Source organism: Hippoglossus stenolepis, chromosome 18 (genome assembly GCF_022539355.2).
Source record: "Hippoglossus stenolepis isolate QCI-W04-F060 chromosome 18, HSTE1.2, whole genome shotgun sequence".
Taxonomy (NCBI): Eukaryota; Metazoa; Chordata; class Actinopteri; order Pleuronectiformes; family Pleuronectidae; genus Hippoglossus; species Hippoglossus stenolepis.
Window position 1 is genome coordinate 7,987,299 of NC_061500.1, and position 22,134 is coordinate 8,009,432.

Sequence of the window (22,134 nt, forward strand, 5' to 3'; positions counted from 1 at the left end):
CACTACCCGCCGCCACGGCTTGTAATTGAAACTTTTCCATTCTCTTTTTTTTTTTCTTTTCTTCAAATGCTTTGGCTGCCGAGGCGAGATTGGCAGCTCTGAGTGGCCAGCAGATGAAGCGGCTGGCACGCTAATGAATAGAACGCTGATTGCAGGATCCCCAAGATGCAAATTACCGTGCCTGCCACCCCTGACGACCGGCAATTACCGGGCCGCCGCGGCGGACGCCTCGTGCATATTCATCGCACCCGCTGGGCATATTGATCAACAACTTACTTCAAGCAAGAAGCACTGAAATGTATCATGTCGCTCAGTCAGGGCTATAAAAAAAAATAGTTTCTTTTTAGCTGTTGTCAAAATTGACACCGTAATATCTAGCAGGACAAACCCTTTAACTATGCAAGGAGCATTTATTTTAATCAGGCGCAGGTATGGGCTAATTGCTAATAGGTGACATTCAAGAAGTGACAACACATGCCATTCAGTGGAAAATTGTCTTAATTCAAATATGAATTTCTGCTTGTACTTTACTTAATTAACTGCACTTAAAGTTTACTGCCCTCAGTAATGACACAGCTTTAAGTTTCGCCTTGTCGAGATTAATATTTCACTTTTAATACACGCATTTTCCGTTGATGTTAATTGATTTGGACAAAATCAGGAAGAGAATTAAATGTCATGCAATTCTTGACTTATTAAAGGTGAGTTTAATTAGTTTTATCCTGCATTAGTGCTCTTTGAAAGTCCTTATAACAACAGCTGTTTATTGAGAAATGTGTTTTCTTGCTTTAGTTTACATTTTGTGCACTTCAGTGATATTTTGTATAGAGCACACTTTATATGGAATCATTCCTGAGGACACACAAACACACACATGCACACACACACACACACAGACGCACACACAGGCTGCAGTCTCGGAATATGAATATGAAAGGGCTTCTTTCAACAACAAACGGAAAAACAAGAGCGCTGCCAGCGGTTAATGGGACCAAATGAAGGAAAGCTGAGCAACATCGGATTTCGAGCCCTCTCCCTCAAAACAAACATCCAATGATCACATTAGCAGCGGATCACAGAGCTTTGTCATTATTGTCTTGGGTGTCTTGTCTGGTGTGGAGTCTCGTCCTCCGTCATTTTCACTTCTGAAAACAGAAATCACAAAACCGTCCTTTCTCGTGTCAGATTCTTTTTTTTTTAAATGATTTGGATTTTCGTCCCACTTTGTGATCCAACATGTCACAATACCTGCAGTAGACGCATATATGAGTGGGAGTGCATGGATTTGTTTTCCCACATGCAGCAGTAACTTTAGCCGCAGTGAGCGACTTGCAGGTGAAGTGCAGGACTAATGTGGGGGGGGGGCAAAGATCTGCTGCTGGGCCTCCAGACTGACCCCTGTCCTGCATTGTGTATTTACCCTGTCATCAGGTGCAGTATACACAGTGCAGTACACATGGCAGTTAACCCAGAGATCAACTGGTTCTGCAGTTTGAAAATTATAATAATAATGTGGAGTTTAATACGAGGTTGTATATAGTGGGGGACCCTCCACAAGAGGCCCACTGAGAGCATCTGACTATAGCATCCTGGTGGGAGGAGCCATCAGTCACTGACTGGTTTGATGAAATCCGAAAAGTTGCCTCATTTGACCAAATGTCAAATGGAAGCATTGATTGATAGATGTTGACCTAACTTCAGATTAAAGGGAAAGACACATGTGGGTGGATATCACACACAGCGGCTTAACTCAACCTTACTTATTAACCCCTGAAATGGAGGCTACTACTTGGTTTATTTGACATGATGCTTTGTTGTATATTTGTATATAATTGTATCATGTCTTTGTGTACTTGTACAACTTAGTTATGGACCTGTCCAGGTTGTGCCCCGCCTCTCGCCCCCAGTGTCAGCTTGGATTGGCTCCAGCTCCCCCCATGACCCTCAAGACAATAAGGCGTTTAGATAATGGATGGATGGATTATGGATTATTTCGTTATTATACTAACTTATTTTATTTTGTTGTTATTGTCATATGTACAAAATAATGGACAGTTGTTTGTGTGTTTAATCTAAATCATAAAAAACTAAATTTACTAAATGCTATTTTAAAATTAATCTTTGGTACAATACATAAAATGACATTTATATCCAGAACACACAAGGAGTAAAACTGAGCCTCGGAAACTTCCATTTAAAAAGTGCCGCCGAGGTACCACTGAGCAAGGCACTGAACTGTATCTGTTGCAGTGGCACAGCTGTGAACAGACCTTCAGTTGCAGCTCCCTCAGGTGCTGTACAAGAGTGTGTTCATAGCCAAGTTTCCCTCCTAACACACACACACACACACACACACGCACGCACACACACACACACGCACGCACGCACACACACACACACACACACACACACACACACACACACACACACACACACACGCACATGCACACTTTTCTTTCCCTTTCAACTGTTCATACACTCACCAGCTATGCATATAGATCCATATCTTAAATCTGACCAACCCCTCTGATAATAATCTACTGTACACACACACACACACACACACTGAGTGGTCTGACGTGTTTCTGACACACAAAACAACCTGCACTCAGGCCGAGGGGGAGGAAAAAAGAAACTGTTATTTAAAGCGAGAGAAAAGAAAGAGCTGATGCAGGTGCCGGCCTCCAGAGCTGCACACATATGTCGTTATCCGAGCGTAATTTCTCGGCCACAGATTCTTATCTCCTTATCAGAGAGCGGCTGGTGGACTGAAGTCTGCCCATCAAACACAGACTTAAGGGCCCAAATTGCATCAATCAGGGTCTGGAGTGGAGCGGCGCTTCAAGTGCCTCGAACTGGCACAATGACGAATCTACCACCATTCGTTACCTCAGATTTAAACTTTCGATGGGGAAACTGTGAGAAACTGTGGTGTGGTGGACAGCTGATAAGCTTTGGGATATAAAATCATACTTCTGTGATCTGCAGTTCTCAGTTCAGTGTAGACACTTGCATGCAGGACATGAGTATATTAGAGTTACAGCTAACAGAATGAGAAAACAGAGAATACGACGCACACTGCAGGGTAACAACAATGGCTCTGTATTATTCAAGTGTGACACAGAATGCACAAAACCAGGAGCCTGAAACTGAAGCAGATAAATGGAATTCAGCCATCATTCATTATATTGTGAAACTGTCCTACTGGTCCTGCAGGGCTCACCCGACCTGTTAGATTGATGTTATTATGATTCCTGGCTGCTGAAGAGAACTGGGCAACATTCATTGACCCTTAATGAGTCACTGGTTCTAACACACTACACAGCAGTAGTATTTAGAACAGTAGTTTTGCTGGGATGGAATGATGCCTTTTTTTTCAGTACTTTAAAAAACAGCTTAAGGTTTTAACATAACAAAAATGACCAGGATGTTATTTCTAACTTCAGTATGTGCATTATTTATAATAGTTTGACAGTATTTTGACATGTATAGATTTTATTTTTGATCGTGCTGAGATCAGTTGAAAAGTCATTTCTATAACACACAATATTCTGCATTGTGACTTTTACGTAAGGGAACATGTGCTTCATCCAATTATTCCAATCTTTTTCATCACTGTCCAGTAAAAACGAAATATCTCCAAATTTGATGATGTAGAAATACGTAGGAAAAACAAGAGGATTAAGTTTCTCTGAGTCGAGGAAAAATTCTCACACTAAAGCAAAAATAAAACATTTGAAACTCCAGCTGATTGCCAGAAAAATCCACAGTCCACAATCCACACTGCAGCTGAGAACAGGCCTGTTATTCTCTGCTGGTGAGGAGAACACGTTTCTACACAGCAGAGAAGTTGTGTCTGTGTTTGTAGCATCAACTGCATCAGCCCCCAAATCATCCACTGAGCTTTATAATCCAACTTAAAGTTAACTTTTTATCAGAGAAGAGACCCTTATTTTAGTTTTTGTAGATCAACTTGAGAAATACGATAATGTTTTAGTGTGGGTTGACCTGATTCTGATTTGGCTCCCTGCTGATCCGTGTCCGTCCGTCTGAGTGTCAGCGCACTCTGCCAGCAGCAGATTTGTAACAGGAAACAATCACTTCAGGAGCAAAATGACCGTCGAGAGGTGAAGTTTGTTTCTCCATCGACCTCCTTTTTTTCCCCAGGACTTCACCCGATACAACTCACAAATCAGCTCGTCTCCAAAGCAGATTCTGCGTTTTGCATGTTTTTATATTCCACGGCCGACTGTCACGTGCGTGTGTTCGTGCTCTGTTAAGACTTTGTAGTATCTTCCCTGCAAACTGACTGACGGATTCTGTGTTTTGACGCTGTGCTCGTGTCCTAAGCTGTCAAAGCTGATTTCAGTGTAAATGTCATATTCACCTTCATATTTCAGTGCCCAAAGTGTTTATTGTTTTCTTCGAGGCTTTTGGGAGAGAAGACCCTGGATGTCGTCAGATCCACAACGTGAACTCGCTCCTCTCTGCGTCGGCGCGTTGCACTTTGCCGGTGTGGTCACATGATCACTTGTGACAGGGGTCAGTGGGGGTCAAGTGGGGTCATGAGTAGTATCCTGACATCCTGCCAGTCTAATCACCTGTTTATTTATTTAACAAGCAAACTCTGATCCAGACCGAGCGAGGGACCGAGAGTGAGAGGAGGTGAGAGAGTGAAAGCTGGGAGGAAAAGGTTGATGAAGGTTCAGTTTGACTATGATTGATGTGTGTCCCATATTTAGCTGCGTTTCCTGACAATGTGCTCAACACGCCTTCATTTCTATAATGTTTACGTGTGTCCTTTTTGTCAAGGGATCCGTCGATACAAACTAATGCTAATCCTAGTATGTCAGGAACTGAAAAAATAAAATACATTTGCATTTGATTTAATGGCCCTGCAGCAGAAAATAAATATATAAATAAATTGATTTTAATATTTCACTCAAAAATCTGTCTCATGAAAAAGCCACACAGTTAAAATACTACATTTCTTTGCATTTGAATTTGTACTCAGACCCATTCAAAAAGCCATTTTCCTCTTACCATGAGTAAATCGAGACTTTCAGGTGGAATAGCTGTGTTGTAGAACAGCTCGTTGCTGCCCTCCTTTGGAAACTACTGGCACCAGTTTACTGTACACTTCACCTGTGTTTACCAGCCTGCACCACACAGTGGGGATAGATCCCAGCTGAAAGATCTGGTGTGGTCTGGTTTGAATACACACCACAGCTATGGCCAATGTTATTAACCGGTGGAGAGTAAAAATATATAAATATACATTAAAAGGCTAATAAAACATATCCAGGTAGGATAATGTCATCTTCCTACATGATCTTAAAACATAAGATCATCATCTTCCATCTTAAATCTTTACTTTTTTAAACTAAATTCTTACTGTTTTCTACCTTGTTGATTTTAAGTCCTAAATCTATTTCAGTTGGGTTTGATTTATGGAAAGAATATTGTAACACTGGATTTCCAATATACTATTCCAATAAATTATTTTATTTGTATTGTAGGACAGCTGCAGTCTAAAAGCATAAAATATCTCTCCATACAATGAACCTGGGTTTTAACTCAGACAGACAAGATGTAAATGTAGATGTTTTATCATTTTCAATCTCATATGATAACAATTCAATAATTGCTCAAATTAAACTTGCAGAAGCAAAATGTGTGTGTGTGTGTGTGTGTGTGTGTGTGTGTGTGTGTGTGTGTGTGTGTGTGTGTGTGTGTGTGTGTGTGTGTGTGTTTGTTTGATGCAAATAGAGACATTTCAATGCTGAGACACTTGAATTTGAATATTACAATACCTGGGAAACAGGTATTGTAATATTCAAATTCAAGTCAAAATTAACAATTAACAAAATTAATATTACACATATCTCTGCATCTCAAATAGATTCTGCAAGGACAAAGTTCACAAGAGTGCACATGAGAACATTGTGTGTGTGTGTGTGTGTGTGTGCGTCTGTGTGTGTGCGTGTGAGAGTGAGTGGCAGCGGTGTTGTCAATAAATGGAAGTAAATATTGATGTTCTACAGAATTCAAATAAGTAAACATTTGATCAGTTTGATGTTTTCAACAGTAACAGTGTTCACTTTAAACACATTTTGTGACGGCATGTAAACTGTCACCAGCCGTTCATTCAGTGATATCCTGGTCAATGTGACCCGAGTCTCCTCACGCAGGAGAGACGTTTTTTTTCTGTCTCGCAGTGACTTGTTGAATATTTTATCTCTGGCAGGTAGATGGAGCGTCAAGTTACAGGAAGATGACTAACAGAGAACTGCAGGCAGGGCTCCACTCGCACCACACACACACACACAGGGGAGAGATGGGGATCATAATGAGCTCTTTACTACAGATACATGAGAGGGCTGGGTGTGTTGTACTGGGACCAGAGAGGCTGATGCATGTCCACTTCACACACAGACTGTCAGAGAGGAGCGTGTGTTGGTAGCTTGTCCAAAATGATCTCCTTTTATAAGGATTGCCGTCAACTTTTTAATATTAATAGCTTCACTTCTTATGTGTAATACTACAATAGCAACAGTCCCCTTCTGAAACCACATTTAACCAAATTGCACACACTTTTTATTGTCAAGATCAGTTAATTATTCTCTTAGAAATCACCAAAAATGTGGAATAACACCCTTTCTCCCTAGTTTAAAGAACACCGAAACAAACACCACTGGTTCAACCCTCTGACCCAGATCATCACCAAAAATGTAAAAAGGTTCCTCCTTGAGTCATGCCTCGCCCCTCCACAAAATTCCATGAAATTCGGTTAAGAAGTTTTTGCGTAATCCTTCTAAATAACACAACACAGACGGAAAAAACCCCTCCCTGATGGAGGTAATGAAAAGAGTCCCCCATGAAAAACCCACAGAAAATGTTTCAACTGAATCCAAGTGAAACAGGTTTTGAAGTGTTTTTCGGCTCCTTGTTGTGAATTAATGGACCACGACTTTTGGCTCAGCCTCAATTATCAATAGTCAGCAGTTCTTACTAAAACAAACAGCACGTAGACACTTTGAGAAACAAGCGAATGGGGATGGTGGATTGTTTCGAAATCAGAGATACAGATATTTCCCTCAGACGTTGGTAGAGACCAAAACTGAGCAAAAAAATAGTTTTAAGGTGACCGGAGATATAACTTAAAATGTGAATGTGTAACGGGTAATTGTTTCTTTACATATTTCACGTACAGTAACAGCTTGATACAGAGATATGTCAATGATCTGTTGCTTCTTCAAATTCTTCTTTTCATTCTTCTGTAGCAAGTCGTGTTGCCTCCGAGGTTTAAAATCCCCCAAAATAAAAAAAATATTTTAGCTTCGTTTGACTCTTTTACCCAAACTTTGAAGAGTTTGAAGCTGTTTTCAGAGCTGACAACAAACAAATGGACATGAATGCACAGTCAGATGTACAGTATGTGATAGTTTAGAGGCCAATCAATCATAGAAACTTGACACTATCGAGCACATACATATAAGAAATGAAGATTATTCTGCATCAAGCACTTGAACATATTTACAGTTGAAAAACAAGTGCTTATCCATAATTATGGATTTCATGCCATCGTACAATCTAATTACAACACTCATCTGCACCTTTCTTTCTCAAGGTGGAGTAACCACACCCCCTGACCAGACGTAGCTCCTCCTCCGTCCTGCACACCTGCATATAAGCTCACCTGCAGCACCAGCACCTGCATTCCTCTGGATCCCATCCTGACTCCGTCCGAGCAACCTCCAGGTAAGATGGATGCTTTATTTGAAATGCTCATTTTTATATAACAATTTCACCTCTAAAGATGAATTAAATCCATTTTCAATAATTCAGCTTTTTGATAAAGTTAAGTTTGTTGGAATTATGAAACAATCAGGCACTGATCAAAATAAAGCATAGAACTAATTCAAAGTAATTCCTCAAGCAAATGTTTTCTTTCATTTAAAGTTGTCAGATACACTGAATGCACAATTACCTGTCAACCATCAGTGAGATGATAAAAAAAAAAGATGCCTGAAATTAAAGTCCATTTCCTGCAGAACAAAGTCCCTCCTTGTGAAACTGGAATTCTCTCTGAATATTTTTCCCGATCATTTTCCAAAAGCTCTATCTGTCATCTGAACAACGAGCGTCTTTCTCCTGCTGGCTCCTTTGTAGTGTTGTGGGAACGGTGTTGCAGGGATCAGGTGACAGAGAGAATGAGAGGTTCCCTTGACCGCTAATCTGCCACTGAAACCCTGCTGAGAAACACACAAAAGCAGGCATGCGCGAAACCTCAAGCACGTACACACACACACACACACCCATAGGCCTACACACACAAACACACACCCATTGGCCTACACACATACACACAGACAAAGATACCACATCAATGTTTGACATCCAAACACCAACGAGCCCTGCTTGAAGTACAGAAAGTAATGTAAACACATGTTAAACTTATTATCAAATGAGGTTAAAAGCAAAGGAAAAGAAAGAAAATAGGAATATTTATGTAAAGTAGCATCATGGAAAAATGTTCTTTGTATTCAATAAAATGCCAAATTTTAGCTTGCACAACTCTAACTTTTGAACTTTTTGGCTTTTAAATATTTCCATTAACCATTCAACCAGATATATTTAGTCTAAACCTTTTTCTGAGCCAAGTTTCATCTTTTCTGTTTGTTTCTGTTTTCATGTCTCCTCTTAAATATACAATGGATCCTATTATCATAGTAACAGACGACATGAGAGCGATCTCAGTCCCCCTGAGAGGCTCTTCTCCGACCCGGGGTTTGAACTGCGTTCATTTACATTTTGATTTTACATTGACTCGAGTTGAAGTTGTTTGTGAGCACAGCTGAGAATGACAGTCTGAAGTGGCTCCGGCCGTAAAGTCATCTCTTCCACGCAGATGGTTAGTCTGAACAGCCTCCAGCGATCCATGTACTCGTTTAGAGGCTCCACTCGTCGTGCTCAGTGGGCGTTCAGTGGTCTCGAATATTAGGCCCTACTTGTGTTTCCATTAACGTCTGGCCAAATGCTATAGAATAAAACACATTTGCTTGAGGGCCACAGAAGAGCTTCTCTGCAGCCGGATCTCATGAAACACGAGCTGTAAATGACTGCGCCAGGTAAAAGAGTCTGGCTTTTGAAGTTGCGTAATTTAACCATCCATCCACTCTCTCCTCGGAGAAACGCTCCCACAAGAGATGTGACAGACTCAACATCTGTGATTGTGCTCTCGTTGTGTTTGTCTCTTCACGTCTCGCCAACACAACCCTCAGCGTTGTCTAATGTCCACTTTGACTCTGCATCTTCACAGCCACCCATCATGGCCTCCAGTCTGTCCGTGAGGAGTTTCTCCATGAGCCGCCAGCCCTCCTTCTCCAGTCGTTCCCTGATGGACACCGGCCGCTCTCGCTCCCGCGCTTCGGTGTCCTTCGCGGCGGCCAGCCCACTCACCCGCTCAGCCTCAATCGGCCAGGATCTCAACGGGCCGACTGGCATCAAGCTCAATGGCCTGCACGGCAACAGCGCCAACGAGAAGGAAGCCATGCAGAGTCTCAACTCCCGCCTGGCCAACTACCTGGACAAGGTGGGACACATTACACAGCCCTGCACTGTTGGGCTGTTGGACAGCAGCCAAAGTGCATGATGGGTTTATCTCTACATACCAGGAAATGATGCTATTAGCAAACGGACACACTTTGATCATTCGGCCCCATCTTCCTTCTCGTCTTCCTGCAGGTGCGGTCACTGGAGCGCTCCAACGCAGACCTGGAATTGAGGATCAAACAGCTCATGCTCGACCGCATTCCCAAAGGTCACGACCTTGATTCCATGATGGCTCAGGCTCATGCTGTTGAGCAAGAGGTAGGCACGTGTTGTAGGTGTGTATGACAGCCAGGTTACAAGTTTGGAGTTTTGTGAATGCACAAAGCCCAAAGGTGACTTTGGTTAATTTTACATAGACAAAACTTCCATGTAAATTCACTGAGTCCCTAGACAGGAGCTGGATCATTCCTCAGAGGCCAAATTCAACCCAGTTAATATTGTACCAAACAGATCCAAGGCCAAGTTAATCATTATTTAAACTAGTTTCACCAAAAGGAAATAGTTACTAATAATTTGATTTTATTCAACAAGGATTAGATGTGTTGTAACCATCAGTAATCTCACAATATAAATATGCTGTTTCTGCCAGTTTAGCAAACATAGTTTAAGTTCCACACACAAAGCATCGAGGAAATACACTAGTTAACAGTTACCCCATGTTTGTCAGGTGAGGAAGAAGACTTTGGAGAACGCTCGTCTCATGTTGGAGATCGATAACGCGAAGCTGGCTGCTGATGACTTCAGGATCAAGTGAGTGATTAATGATGAACTGAAACTGGTTTGGGTTATTTGCCTTTCGTGTTTTACTTCGATAGATATTTTGCAAAGAATGTCAGGGACAAAAACTGAAAAAATACCAAATGTTCTTTTCTCTCGTAGACACAGTGTTAATGTTTACTTTCCACAGGCAGACACGTCTGAGCTTTATAATGTATATGTACACAGAACTTTCTTTTTGCAATAGTAAATAAACCTTGAGTTTAAGTTTAAACTCCGAGCTATCGTCCCCGCGCTCACTGTCCCGTGTTCTTTCCCCCTGCGTCGACGAGGTGGGAGACGGAGCTGGTCATGTGTCAGTCTGTGGAGCGAGACTGCGTCGCTCTGAAAAAGGCCAAGACCGACCACGAGCAGATCATCGCCTCCCTGAGAGGAGACCTGGACAGTCTGAAGGAAGAACTTTACTTCCTCAAGAAAAACCACGAGGAGGTACATCTGTTTGTCTCATTGTTTTATTACCTTCCGTAGTTATATTACCTTTGTGTCATTTGACATTTGGTCTCGTTTTCCCTTTGGCCCTCCAACCTCCCAAAAACAACAAGCCGCTTGATATCGCACTGACCCAATTCAACATTCTCATGAGGTCTTTTTAAGAGAGGACAGAAAAAGACGTGTAGGGAGGCGCGGAGGAGAGAGAGAGTGGTGTTCCTCTGGTTACTACACACAAAAGCAGCAGGTGGATCTGGTTTCCTCTAACCTGCTGTTTCTGTCCAGTCAGCTGATACAAGGCGTTCAGGCCTCTGGGGGGGGGGGAGAAGAGACACTTAGATAAACCTACCCCCTCCTCTCTCTCACCAGACGAGGGACTGATCTCCCTCTTACTGGAATGAACGCGAACTGATCCAAGTCATTTAAGAGGGTTGGTACACGACAATAATGTGGTTCAAACAGAGTAGCACCGTGTCAGTGTTTGTTCGATCTGATGTTGGATGGTTTTAAATTTCCATTTTACATCCAAACTATGATTTAGTGATTTTATTGAGAAAAAAATTAACCAAATAAGACTTGAGAATTTTTGCTTTTTGGAATCCTCGATAGAACAAGTACATTTATCCTGTATATAACTTATATTTACGTATTTTGGATTTGTCTTGTTTCACTATATAAACTGGTTTAGATTGTGAAGAAAGTGGTGAGATGGTGTTTCGGTCTCTCAGGCAGAGTCAGTGTCTTTTTTCTAGACACTCTCTCCTATGAAATCTACATCAGGCCTTTAAGAATTAAATAAATACTTCTTTTAGAAACTACATCACATTGTTTTCCCTCATGCTTCCCCCGAGCAATTAGGTGCACAGATATTTATTTAACCTTAATCGTCAAACACAGGCTGAAAAATTGTGTGTGAAGATCATTAACATCAGACCAGATCCAATTAAAACAAACTGCCTGTGACAAAGTGTCACACAGAAGAGAGAGTGAGCCACTGAGCATGCATTAACATGTGTCTGCTGTGTGTGTGTGTAGGGGAGTGGGTGAGGTCGGGGGTGTAAGGTGAGCTCTGCCCCATCAACTATTGATGGAGAACATCTAAATAATAAAGACGCCCTCACATCCTCTCTGCCATCCTGTGGTGTAGAATTCACAAAACTCTTCCTGCGTCCATATGTCGCCTCTGTGCAAATACGGCACATTTATGCACATGATAAATTTAAGATGATAACAACCATACACACTCTGTGGCAAAGCAGCACAAAATACACAAACCACTTCCCCTCCTGCAGGATCTGGAGGAGATGAAGTCTCGTCTCGCCAGAGACGAGGTGACCGTGGAGGTGGACTCTGCCACCGGGCCGGAGCTGGGCACCATTCTGTCTGACCTGCGTTCCCAGTACGAGGGCATCGTGAAGAAGAACAAGGAGCACGCGGAGCAGTGGTACCACAAGAAGGTGAAGGAAGAACCTACAAGTCTACTCTCACTTGCCAAATGGCCTGAATGAAGTTGGACAAATGTTTCAAAATGGTTGTGTTTTTTGTGTACGTGTGTTCTCCAGCTGGAGAATGTGCAGACCGAGGTGAAGGAGAGCAACGAGGCTCTGAGAGACGCCCAGAGCGAGCTGACCGAGAGGCAGCGCTTCCTGCAGACCCTGGAGGTGGAGCTGGAGAGCCTGCACAAACAGGTGAGCTGCTACACGCTGGGTCTATAGATAAAAGGTGTTTCCATGTCCACATACCATGTCTGCTTTCATAACTTTTGGTTGCATAAGAAATGATTGACACCGAGATCTGGGGAAAATCTATTAACAAAACAATTTAGACGCCAATATGTTTGTGGTGCCAGGAGGGACTGTAGAGGCAGACGGCTCATGTGTTATCCTTCAAAGGTAATTGTGCAAGTTATTTTGGAAGCTGTAAAAACAAACTCTAATGAAAATTCCGAGATAACGATTTGAAAAAATATTGGTATTATGAGGGATTTGTCAAACAACAAATCCTTTCAGATGCTCAGATCCAGTCTCAGTCAGACCAGTTTCTTAATTTGTGTATTTCCGTGTTATTGTATCGTGTGGCCGTCTGGGAAACATGGTTTTGTTTTTGTAATCCTGTGTTGACAGTCAACACCTACTCCCACGCTGCTAAGTCATGCAAGGCCACATTGGATTCAGTTGCTAAATTGTATGGGGGTGGGTTTTGGTAACCGTGTGTTTGTGTCTGTCGATGCCAGAGCCTCGTCAGGTCGCAGGTATTTGTTAATAATGGTTTGGGAAGTAATTTCAGAATCAGGACATGTGAGGTTTGGTTTCCTCTTATAAACACAGGAGGAGGTTGAAAAGCCAGAACTACTTTTTCTTTTTCTTTTGTACCCAGCCAACCTGAGGCATCACATTCGCACATTATGGCCAATTTCTACCTCTGAAGCCTGACGTGCAACTAACATGAAATGTAGCCACACGTCACAGGGACAAACCCTGACGACTCTGACTGGTCCGCTTGGCAGCTTGGTCTCGTCCATGTCTCTCAGTGGCCAGACCAGAACAAAGAACTGTCCTTCTGTCTCAATCCGTTCAATCATCTCCAACATGATCCACACGGACAAAGAAATGCTATCGCCATCTAGTGTTTAACGATGTAAATGCTGGGCAAACTATAGCACACAAGTATAAATGCTCACAATGGCGCCTGGTTGCCAGTCCGGAAATGTATAAACTGATATAATGACTATTAACAAAACATATCCAGCTCCTTCATTGTTTTCTCCTCCTCTCCTCAGATTGCAGCGCTGGAGGGCAACCTGGCTGAGACCGCTCACAAATACTCCGGAGAGATGGAGCGGCTGCAGGCCACCCTGAGCCAGCTGGAGGACGACCTCTCCCAGCTCAGGCTGGAGATGCAGCGCACCAAGACCGACTACGAGCAGCTCCTCCGCATCAAGCAGAACCTGGAGATGGAGATCGCCACCTACAGGCGCCTGCTGGAGGGAGAGGAAACGTGAGAAGCTTAAATTAATGGTTGAAATTCAAACTACAAATTAAACAAATGTGTACGACATTTTCAGATTTTGTTACATCAGGATCATTCGTCTTGTTCAATATTTTTATCCAACTCTACAGGAAAGTGAATAAACATAGTTCACATCCCGTTGAACCGTACATATAAACGTGTAACTCTTGTATTCAGGCCCAAAAGCTAATTCTATGTTTTCTTTCCTCCCTTCAGAGTCAAAGAGATTCCTCCTCCACCGAAAAGTGAGTCCTTGCCTTCTGATTTATAAAATAAATGAATCACTGAAACATAAAGACACCCAATCACAGTTTTATATAATGTTGTATTATACAATAGTACAATACAGCAACATGGCCACAGAGGTCATTTATTAATCTTGAATACATCTTATCACAACCTGAAGGAAACAACAGGGAGGTGAAGAGTGACTAAAGCTGAAATGATGAACAAGTCGTTCACAAATCTTTATCTAATAGCTGTTGCGTAAAGATTCACACCTTATATGGACTCAGGTGTGAGTTTGAGGCGTCATCGTGGGACTGACACGTAGGTTTCCACACGCACCCACGACGCCCACGACTAATGACAGTTTAATGAATTTCCACACAATGAAATCACCACCAACAGCTCAGCTCCAGTAGCAACAAGCGTGGGTGTGAGAGCCACTATCGCAGTGTTGTAACTCGGTCTCAGTCCGACTGACTCAATCTGCAGGATTAACAAACCGCGCTGTGTTTTGAAAATGTACATCTTTGACTGACACCATTAGAAAAACCACAGACGACACAGACTTAAAGATGGTGACGTCTTCATGAGACACAACAGTAGAATAGTTGAATCAGTTTTCTTTTTACAAATCAAGGGTTTTTAATGAGAACCACAGGAATGTGGGATAAAGGTGAAATTAAAATGACTTAAAATATCTATGCAATTTTATTTCTCAACTCTTCTAATGTCTAATCTCTTCTCATTTCTCTTCTCAAATTTCTTCTCATTCTCTTCTTCCACCTCACATCTCATCACTCTCAATTTTCTCCACCTGTATCAATCAATATGTTTTATTTTGTCTCACATGATCCCATCCTCTCATTTTTTATATTTTTTCTTTGTCTTCTCCTATCAAAGTAACTTCTCAATCTCATTTTAGATCATCTATCCTCTCTCAATCTTAGTTTCCACGCTCATGTGTGTAAATCTCATATAATCTCACTCGAATCAGTCTTGGCTGATTTCATTTATCTAATATACACTATATATTGTCATATTTTATATCAACCCATTCCAAAATATTCATCTCGTCTCGTCTCATCTCATCTTGTTTAATCTCATCTCGTCTCGTCTTGTCTCGTCTCGTCTCATCTCATCTTGTTTAATCTCATCTCATCTCATCTCGTCTCGTCTCGTCTCGTCTCATCTCATCTTGTTTAATCTCATCTCATCTTGTCTTGTCTTGTCTCATCTCATCTCATCTTGTTTAATCTCATCTCATCTTGTCTTGTCTTGTCTCATCTCATCTCATCTCATCTCATCTCATCTCATCTCATCTCATCTCATCTCATCTCATCTCATCTCATCTCATCTCTCCGTGCAGAGGAGCCTGATGTTCGCACCAGGAAGATCGTGAAGGTGGTGACTCAGACGATGATCAACGGCAAAGTGGTGGACGAATCCAGCGAGGTGGAGCAGATCGAGGAGACCAAGAAATAGAGTAAACAACAGAAAGTATCACGGAATTTGATTTGGAAAACAAAACGACAGGGGGGAGGGAAGAGGGGAAACGAAGATTTAGAGGTTTGCAGATGAGGCATCAGCATCGTTTAACAGAAGAATTATTGTTTTGAATAGGAACTTTTATGTGCTTTCAGAGACAAAGAGGTTGACAGTGACAACCAAAGTTATTTCTGATGCAACTACAAATAAACCTGCCCTGTATTACTCTAGCTACTGTATAGCTTTGCATGCCTAAAGTGATTTTTGAGTTTAAATGTGCGTGAGAGAGGAACCAGTGCTACATCTTCATACTGTTTCTCTTATAACATGTCTTCTACTTAAACAAAAATATTTATTTCTTAGTGTGGTGAAGTTTACTATAGTGAATTTAATACATTACTTTACAAAAAAGATCATTTAATCGTCTTTGCTGTTTCTGTGTTTGTACCATGTCTGAATAAAAAGTTTCATTAATCCATCATATGTTTACTTATTTGTTATTGAGTCACTCGGAATAACTGTTTAATGACTTTTGGACTGAATTCAACAAATGGCAACAAACAGTGAATCCGTGGGATGTTGTGGTGATGCTGCTCCCTAACGTTCACTCTCTGTTGACTTGGTTGCGTAAAAATTGTTTTGACATAAGTTCAAGCAAACGTTGTATAACACCACAGTAGTATTCAACAAACAGCAGTCTTCAATCTATTATAAGGCAGGAGTGTTTCCAGGGATTTGGGGGCCCCAGGCAAAAGGGCCACCCCTTAAAAAACACATGATACCAACCATATCGTTCTAATCTTTTAAAATGATTCTTTTAGTATCCAAATTATAAACAACGTGCTAACTGTGCATACAAATAAATAACAGCAACACAGTGAAGTGACCACCACCCTAAACATATCATACACAAATTTAGACGTCCTGGTCTTTAACCAAACATCTGAACTCACAAAGTTTATGGCACAAAGTTATTTGTAATAGTCTCCTGCACAGAGCCAGTCATAGAATTTATGGGGGCTCTCGCTGTTCTCTGTGGCCCCCTCTGAAATTTCCTACCATCACACTAATTTTGTACTTTTTATGTCACGCATTATTGTTTAATTAACAGACAACCGTTGAAAACAGAGATGACAAGGAGAGAAATACTTCCCTTATAATTAGTCCTGCTGGTATTAATATGTCAACACAACCATCATCACTGAGGTTAGGTGTAAAGTTATATTTCTGTCAGTCATCAGTGATACTTCTGAGACATCTAATAATGAGTAATAATGATTTAATGAACAGTAAAATTACTCTGAGACAGTCGGGTGGTGACAATGCAACACAAACATGAGTTATTGTTAATTGAGCTGCAGACGGATAAAGTTTGAAGTAATTTTGAGTAATTTGAGGATTTTTCCTCTGCTCTGATAATCCCTTAATGATTTTGTCCCACCTGAACAAAAACTTTGTCTGTCATGAAGTTCTCCCTCAGCCCTGTAATTTAAGGTCATGACCTTTTGGAGTGGGGTCACCGTGCTCCAAGAATCCAAAAGAAGTCAAAAGAAGAGATGAAACGATAATGAACTGATGAACAAAGAACAGTCTTGAGAAAATAAAACGTTTCATATGGAATGGCCCATGCACGTGCAGGGCGGTATTCGCTCTTTTCCCAAAATTGTCACAATGTTTCTAAAAATCGATCATTATTCTTGACTCAAAATAATAGAAGTTCTCTCACTGTGCAAACAATTTCTTCAAAGGAGGTATTTGGCATTTCCAAACAGTTTTTTTTGTTTACAGAGCAAACGTAACGAACAGAGAGGAACAGCAAAGAGGACGATATCAACAGACTACCTGAGATCACAATTTAAATAAACAGCCCTATACACGAGCCGTGGTTTTAAAATGCCACAGTAAAATGAGACGGAAAATGTGTAAGTAAATAACATCTAAAACATTTCCTGTGTAATCACTGGAGCCTCAGTTTGGATGGATGCACTAATTGTGCCTTTAGGTTGTTCTAATCAGCACCTTGTTGACCCTCCCTCACTATAAAGGCACCGTCAGTTGACAGAGCCGACAGATTCCCAGTCTGACGACTCAAAGGGTCATAAAACAGAGACGGAGACGAGTCAGGTTGGAGCACAAACAAATAAAGTTAGGAGGGACTTTACAGCAGGTAAATATATCTGGATATACAGATGAGACTGAGGTGAACTCACGCTGGGCCCCTCTGATCATAATAAGTACTGTTTAAACACTTTCACATTCAGCTCAGACTGACATTTCATATAATGTGTAGGTGTGTATTAGAGAAAATGAAAATGCCCTTTGTACTCGGAGCAAGTGAAAAGTATTTGAATAATGAAAATCCAACCACTGAGAGTTGCACCTTTTGATGTTAACTCTTGCACCTCTGTAGTTTGACCCTGCAAGAAAGATTCAGTCTCCATCGTTCTCACATCAGCTTGTTTCAGGAAGACTCAGGTGTCATTTTCTTGATATTAGTGCATCAATAGAATTTGTATTACAGAAGATATAGACTCTCTTTACTGAAAAAAGAAACTGCACGTGGATCAAATCATTTACTTTTACAAATTCTTGAAGGAAAAGAGAATAATCAGAAAATGGAGAAAATGACCACAGAGATGAACAGGACAGATTTCAGGATTAAGTTCTGCTGGTGTTTTCAAAACAAGCGAATCTGCAGATAAGTATCATTGGTTGCATGAACATGATCAACGTGAGATCTGCCCCCTACTGGCTGGAGCAGTTTAATATGAGGGTGAATTATATATAACAATTCTACAATACATTTTTTTTAATGGAAATATTTACCAACAGTTAAGTGTATCTACACCTTTACAGAAATAATCTTAACTATGACCATTATAACTGTCTGTGAACTCACTTGTCTTCAAGCGTACTGTTGAATGTTCGACATGATTTGACTGCACTCTAGTGGACACATTCTGCTATAGCAAAAAACAAGTTCTCAGTCATATTATGATGCTGTATACAGATCAGTCAGAAAAATCTAATCACTTCCGGTTTCATGCATTGACAGAACAACTTTTTACATCAACGGTGTGACAACAGAAAGTCAGTGGAGTTATTGACACAGGGTTGTTTAAATGTTTATAACATCTGTTTATTTTACCTTTAGAGAATTATGTAACTCTGACTTTTTCAAGAAAATGTCTCTCTCAGACTCTTACTGTTTCACTGTCTCTCACTGTAGAATTTATCAAAATGCTTTTTCTAACCTGTGACCATAGAGCCAGTCATCTATGTAATCCAAGCACTAAAGGCTTGTTATGATGGAATAATATATTAAAAGACAGTTATGATGTTGCCTGTTAGATCTGTTCAGACTGAAGGCCCCTGGCGTGATCTTTGACCCACGGAGCACGCTGAGTGGCCCCACACTCCAGTTAGCATAATAGGACTAAAGTTTCTAAATCTCAGTATAAGCCCATTCCTGCTCAGTGCACATTGTGTTTGGTTTGGTTGCGTTTCCCTGAGCTCAGGAGGGATCACAGTCGATTACATGGCCAAAGTGTGACATGTTTACAAGTCTGAACTCATGACCACAGCTTTAATGTGTACACACACTTCTTAAAGCTCAGTGTGTGTGCTTCTCTCAAAGTGAGACCGAACGCCGCAGCTTCAAAAACGACAGAACTCCAATGAATGTTTAGAAAAATATTTTAATCTTCACATTCACTCACAACCCCACAGCCACGGTGACATTTCTTTTCGACAATCAACTAATGAAGATGAGAGATAGAAGAGGAAATGGATAAAAAAAAAAAACAGATGCAAATTTTGGAAATCAAAGCTGTGATTGGACACGTGCAGGTTACTTTACTGTCTCCACTTCACTTTCCCTCGTCTGACTTATTTGACTTTTGCAAAAGAATGAGAGAAGGCCATTCCCTCCACACGATCACTCTCACATGCACATGTCTTTCTCTGACGTGCACTCTCTCATTCTCCCTGTTCTTGCTTTCAGGCCACCTAGACTGCAGCTTGCCGGCCCCCCCTCCTCCTCTCCTCTCTCTATGAGTTGTGTCTCTTCTCTCTCTAGCAGGCTCCGGACTGCAGGACAGGTTGAAACTGTCCGACCATGCAGATGTCCTCCTGCTTCTGACGCACGGTGCGCTGGATGGCGGGGGGAAAGCCGCGGGGGTTCCTGGAAAAGATGATGGCATAGCCGTCATCGCAGCTGCCATCTTCCTTCACGATGCGGCAGGCATAGGTGATGGCGTAGTTGTCGTAGTCGGTGTCGATCACCCAGTAGTTGTCACCTTGTTAGGAGGAGGAGGAGAAGTCAGAGTGAGAAGGAGTGAGGGGATGTGAAAGGAGGATGTGAGGGGGCACATGTGTGCATGTAGCTGACCTCCACTGGACAGGTAGCTGGCCAGGCCCTGGTAGTTCATGAACATCTTGCCGGGGGTAGCAGGGTCAGGGACAGAGTACTGGGCGGCCATGTCGGCGCACACAACCCAGAAACTGCAGCACAAAGATGCAAACACAAGTTAACAACTGAAGATTGTTTTTCTACTTCACTTAAATCAGCAGAGGTTCTTGTTTTCTGTTTGTGAAAGTACATTCGAGCCCACATTCCTGTGTATAATCCCACTCCTCTAATTTGCATTTTCTACCTAATCCTTCATAATCCAGGAAAATGTGGACCCTGAGCACCTTCTTAACTTCTGGCCCTGGAAACTGAATATTTGAGTTGGTCCCCTCCCCAGATCTTAAAGAACCAAGAGGGTCTTTGTGTCTAAACGGACCCTGTACCCTCACATGAGGGGGCTTAGGAGATGAGACCAACTGGTTTTGCTTTGGTGAGAGTGAATTTGGTCATTTCTTTATCTGCAGATAATGTCTGATAAATCACGCGCTGCCCTCTTACCCAAACAGAGTGACACGTCCCTTGGAGGCGGCGGTCATGGAGCCGTCATCGTCGATGGTGTACTCGGCTGAGATGTTGTCCTGCAGGAACAAACCCTCGGGATCTTTCTTCTGCAGCGCGTACCACTTCCCTGCATACTGCAACGGAAAGGAGAAGGAGAAACAAAGTCAGAACTTGTTTTTAAACTTTCTCGAAACACCATGTACGTGTGTGTATGTTTTTAATCAACTCACCCTCTTGGGGTCAAAGTCCTCTTTGACTGAGAAGCTGTCCACGACACAGGAGGCCGACAGGCAGCGCTCGACGCAGGACACCAGGACCAGGAGCAGGGCCAGTTTAGAGGATCCCATTCTGTGATAAACAGAGTGTAATGCTCTATAATGACCAGAGGAATCATGGAATTGTTGAATTTAAAGAAAAGTTTCATTATTTATAACCAAACTCAGTCCACCAACTGCAAATATTATAAATGCACCATCAATATATAAAACCACCATGAGACGAACATTAGATCTCAAGTTACGCTGGTGCAATACAACGCTGTGGAAAAAACCGTACAATTATCTGTTAAATTGTCATTTCAAAAACTTCCACTTTAGAAATGTAACTTTATTCAAACAGCGATTTCACAAAGCATCATGATTGTTGACTGATCAGAAATAAAGTGATCTCACAATCTTTGAAAGAAATCACAAAACTAGAGAGTGGCACAAAAACAGAATATCAGATTCTTACCTGTTTTGGATCAAAGTATCAACAGTGGTTAAAACTGGAGCTCTGTACGTGGTTATTCACCAGTTTGAGGCCTGTGTGTTGGACGCTGCCTTTTTATACACACACCACAGACGAGCTTATGGCTGAGTTTCATTGCTTGGAGCTAAATAAGGTGCTTAAACCTGGAGGTAATCCTGTTGGGTTCAAATCCTTAACCGTAATCTGGCTTCTATGTTCAAACTTGCCCAAGACCTATTATGAAAACACTCAGACCTTTATGTAACTGACTGGAAGCACAAAGAAAACAAACACACGTATGCCAGAGCTGACAAACGAGTTTGCATTTGTTCGAAATACAGGATGTGATTGATTTGATTAAAGAGATGGTTTTTCCAATTTAATCATTTTAACCAGTTTGGAGCCTCACATGTGTTCTCAGGTAAAAAGGGAGCATCACAAATATTATAAGGATGAAGAGATCATTTAAAAAATATTAGATGCCACAATACCAATAATAACTCAGCTCCATTTGATAAGAAGATTTTAAGTGTAATATTATTTATATAGTGCTTTTCTAGTCTTGATGACCACTCTTAATGCTTTACGGTACAGTTTTTGCTATTCACCCACACACACATTCATTCATATGTCTATGTGAATCTGTGTGAATGTTGGGTTCAGTATCTTGCCCAAGGACACTCCAGCATGTGGAATCAAACCACCAACTCGGTGGTTTGTGGACAACCCGCTCTACCTGCTGAGCCATAGCCCTTACAGTGCCAGTTGGCTCAGAAATGGCTGCGCACAATGGCACTGATCCGTCTGTGAAACTGGGCTTTAAAAAACACTGAGCCTGTGTGGGATCAACGAGAGAATACGATTAAACGCTGCGAAATTAAAGTTGGTGTTTACGTCTTTGTTTTCCTGACACAGCGACTGTTGGCAAACAGCTTTTCAGTCAGTAAAGC

General features: G+C 41.6%; 2 protein-coding genes across 3 annotated transcripts; one reads left to right on the forward strand and one right to left on the reverse strand.

Moving 5' to 3' along the window:
* The first annotated feature begins 7,667 nt into the window (after positions 1–7,667).
* On the forward strand, positions 7,668–16,022 carry si:ch211-243g18.2 (uncharacterized protein LOC559906 homolog). Of its 2 annotated transcripts, none has more exons than XM_035183948.2 (10): positions 7,668–7,761; positions 9,323–9,595; positions 9,748–9,873; positions 10,283–10,365; positions 10,665–10,821; positions 12,114–12,278; positions 12,384–12,509; positions 13,601–13,818; positions 14,047–14,075; positions 15,425–16,022. In XM_035183948.2, exons 2-10 carry the CDS (start codon positions 9,332–9,334, stop codon positions 15,538–15,540), a joined length of 1,284 nt encoding a protein of 427 aa, XP_035039839.1. In that variant the 5' UTR covers positions 7,668–7,761; positions 9,323–9,331; the 3' UTR covers positions 15,541–16,022. The 2 variants fall into 2 exon arrangements, with proteins under 2 accessions (XP_035039839.1, XP_035039840.1); XM_035183949.2 differs by lacking the exon at positions 15,425–16,022 and adding an exon at positions 14,959–15,233.
* Positions 16,023–19,223: 3,201 nt separating this feature from the next.
* On the reverse strand, positions 19,224–21,348 carry rbp4l (retinol binding protein 4, like). The gene is made up of 5 exons (XM_035184822.2): positions 21,188–21,348; positions 20,686–20,803; positions 20,453–20,589; positions 19,934–20,046; positions 19,224–19,841 (listed from the first exon to the last, which is right to left on the reverse strand). The coding sequence occupies exons 2-5, from the start codon at positions 20,800–20,802 to the stop codon at positions 19,618–19,620; spliced, it is 591 nt and encodes a 196-aa protein (XP_035040713.1). The 5' UTR covers position 20,803; positions 21,188–21,348; the 3' UTR covers positions 19,224–19,617.
* Positions 21,349–22,134: the final 786 nt, after the last annotated feature.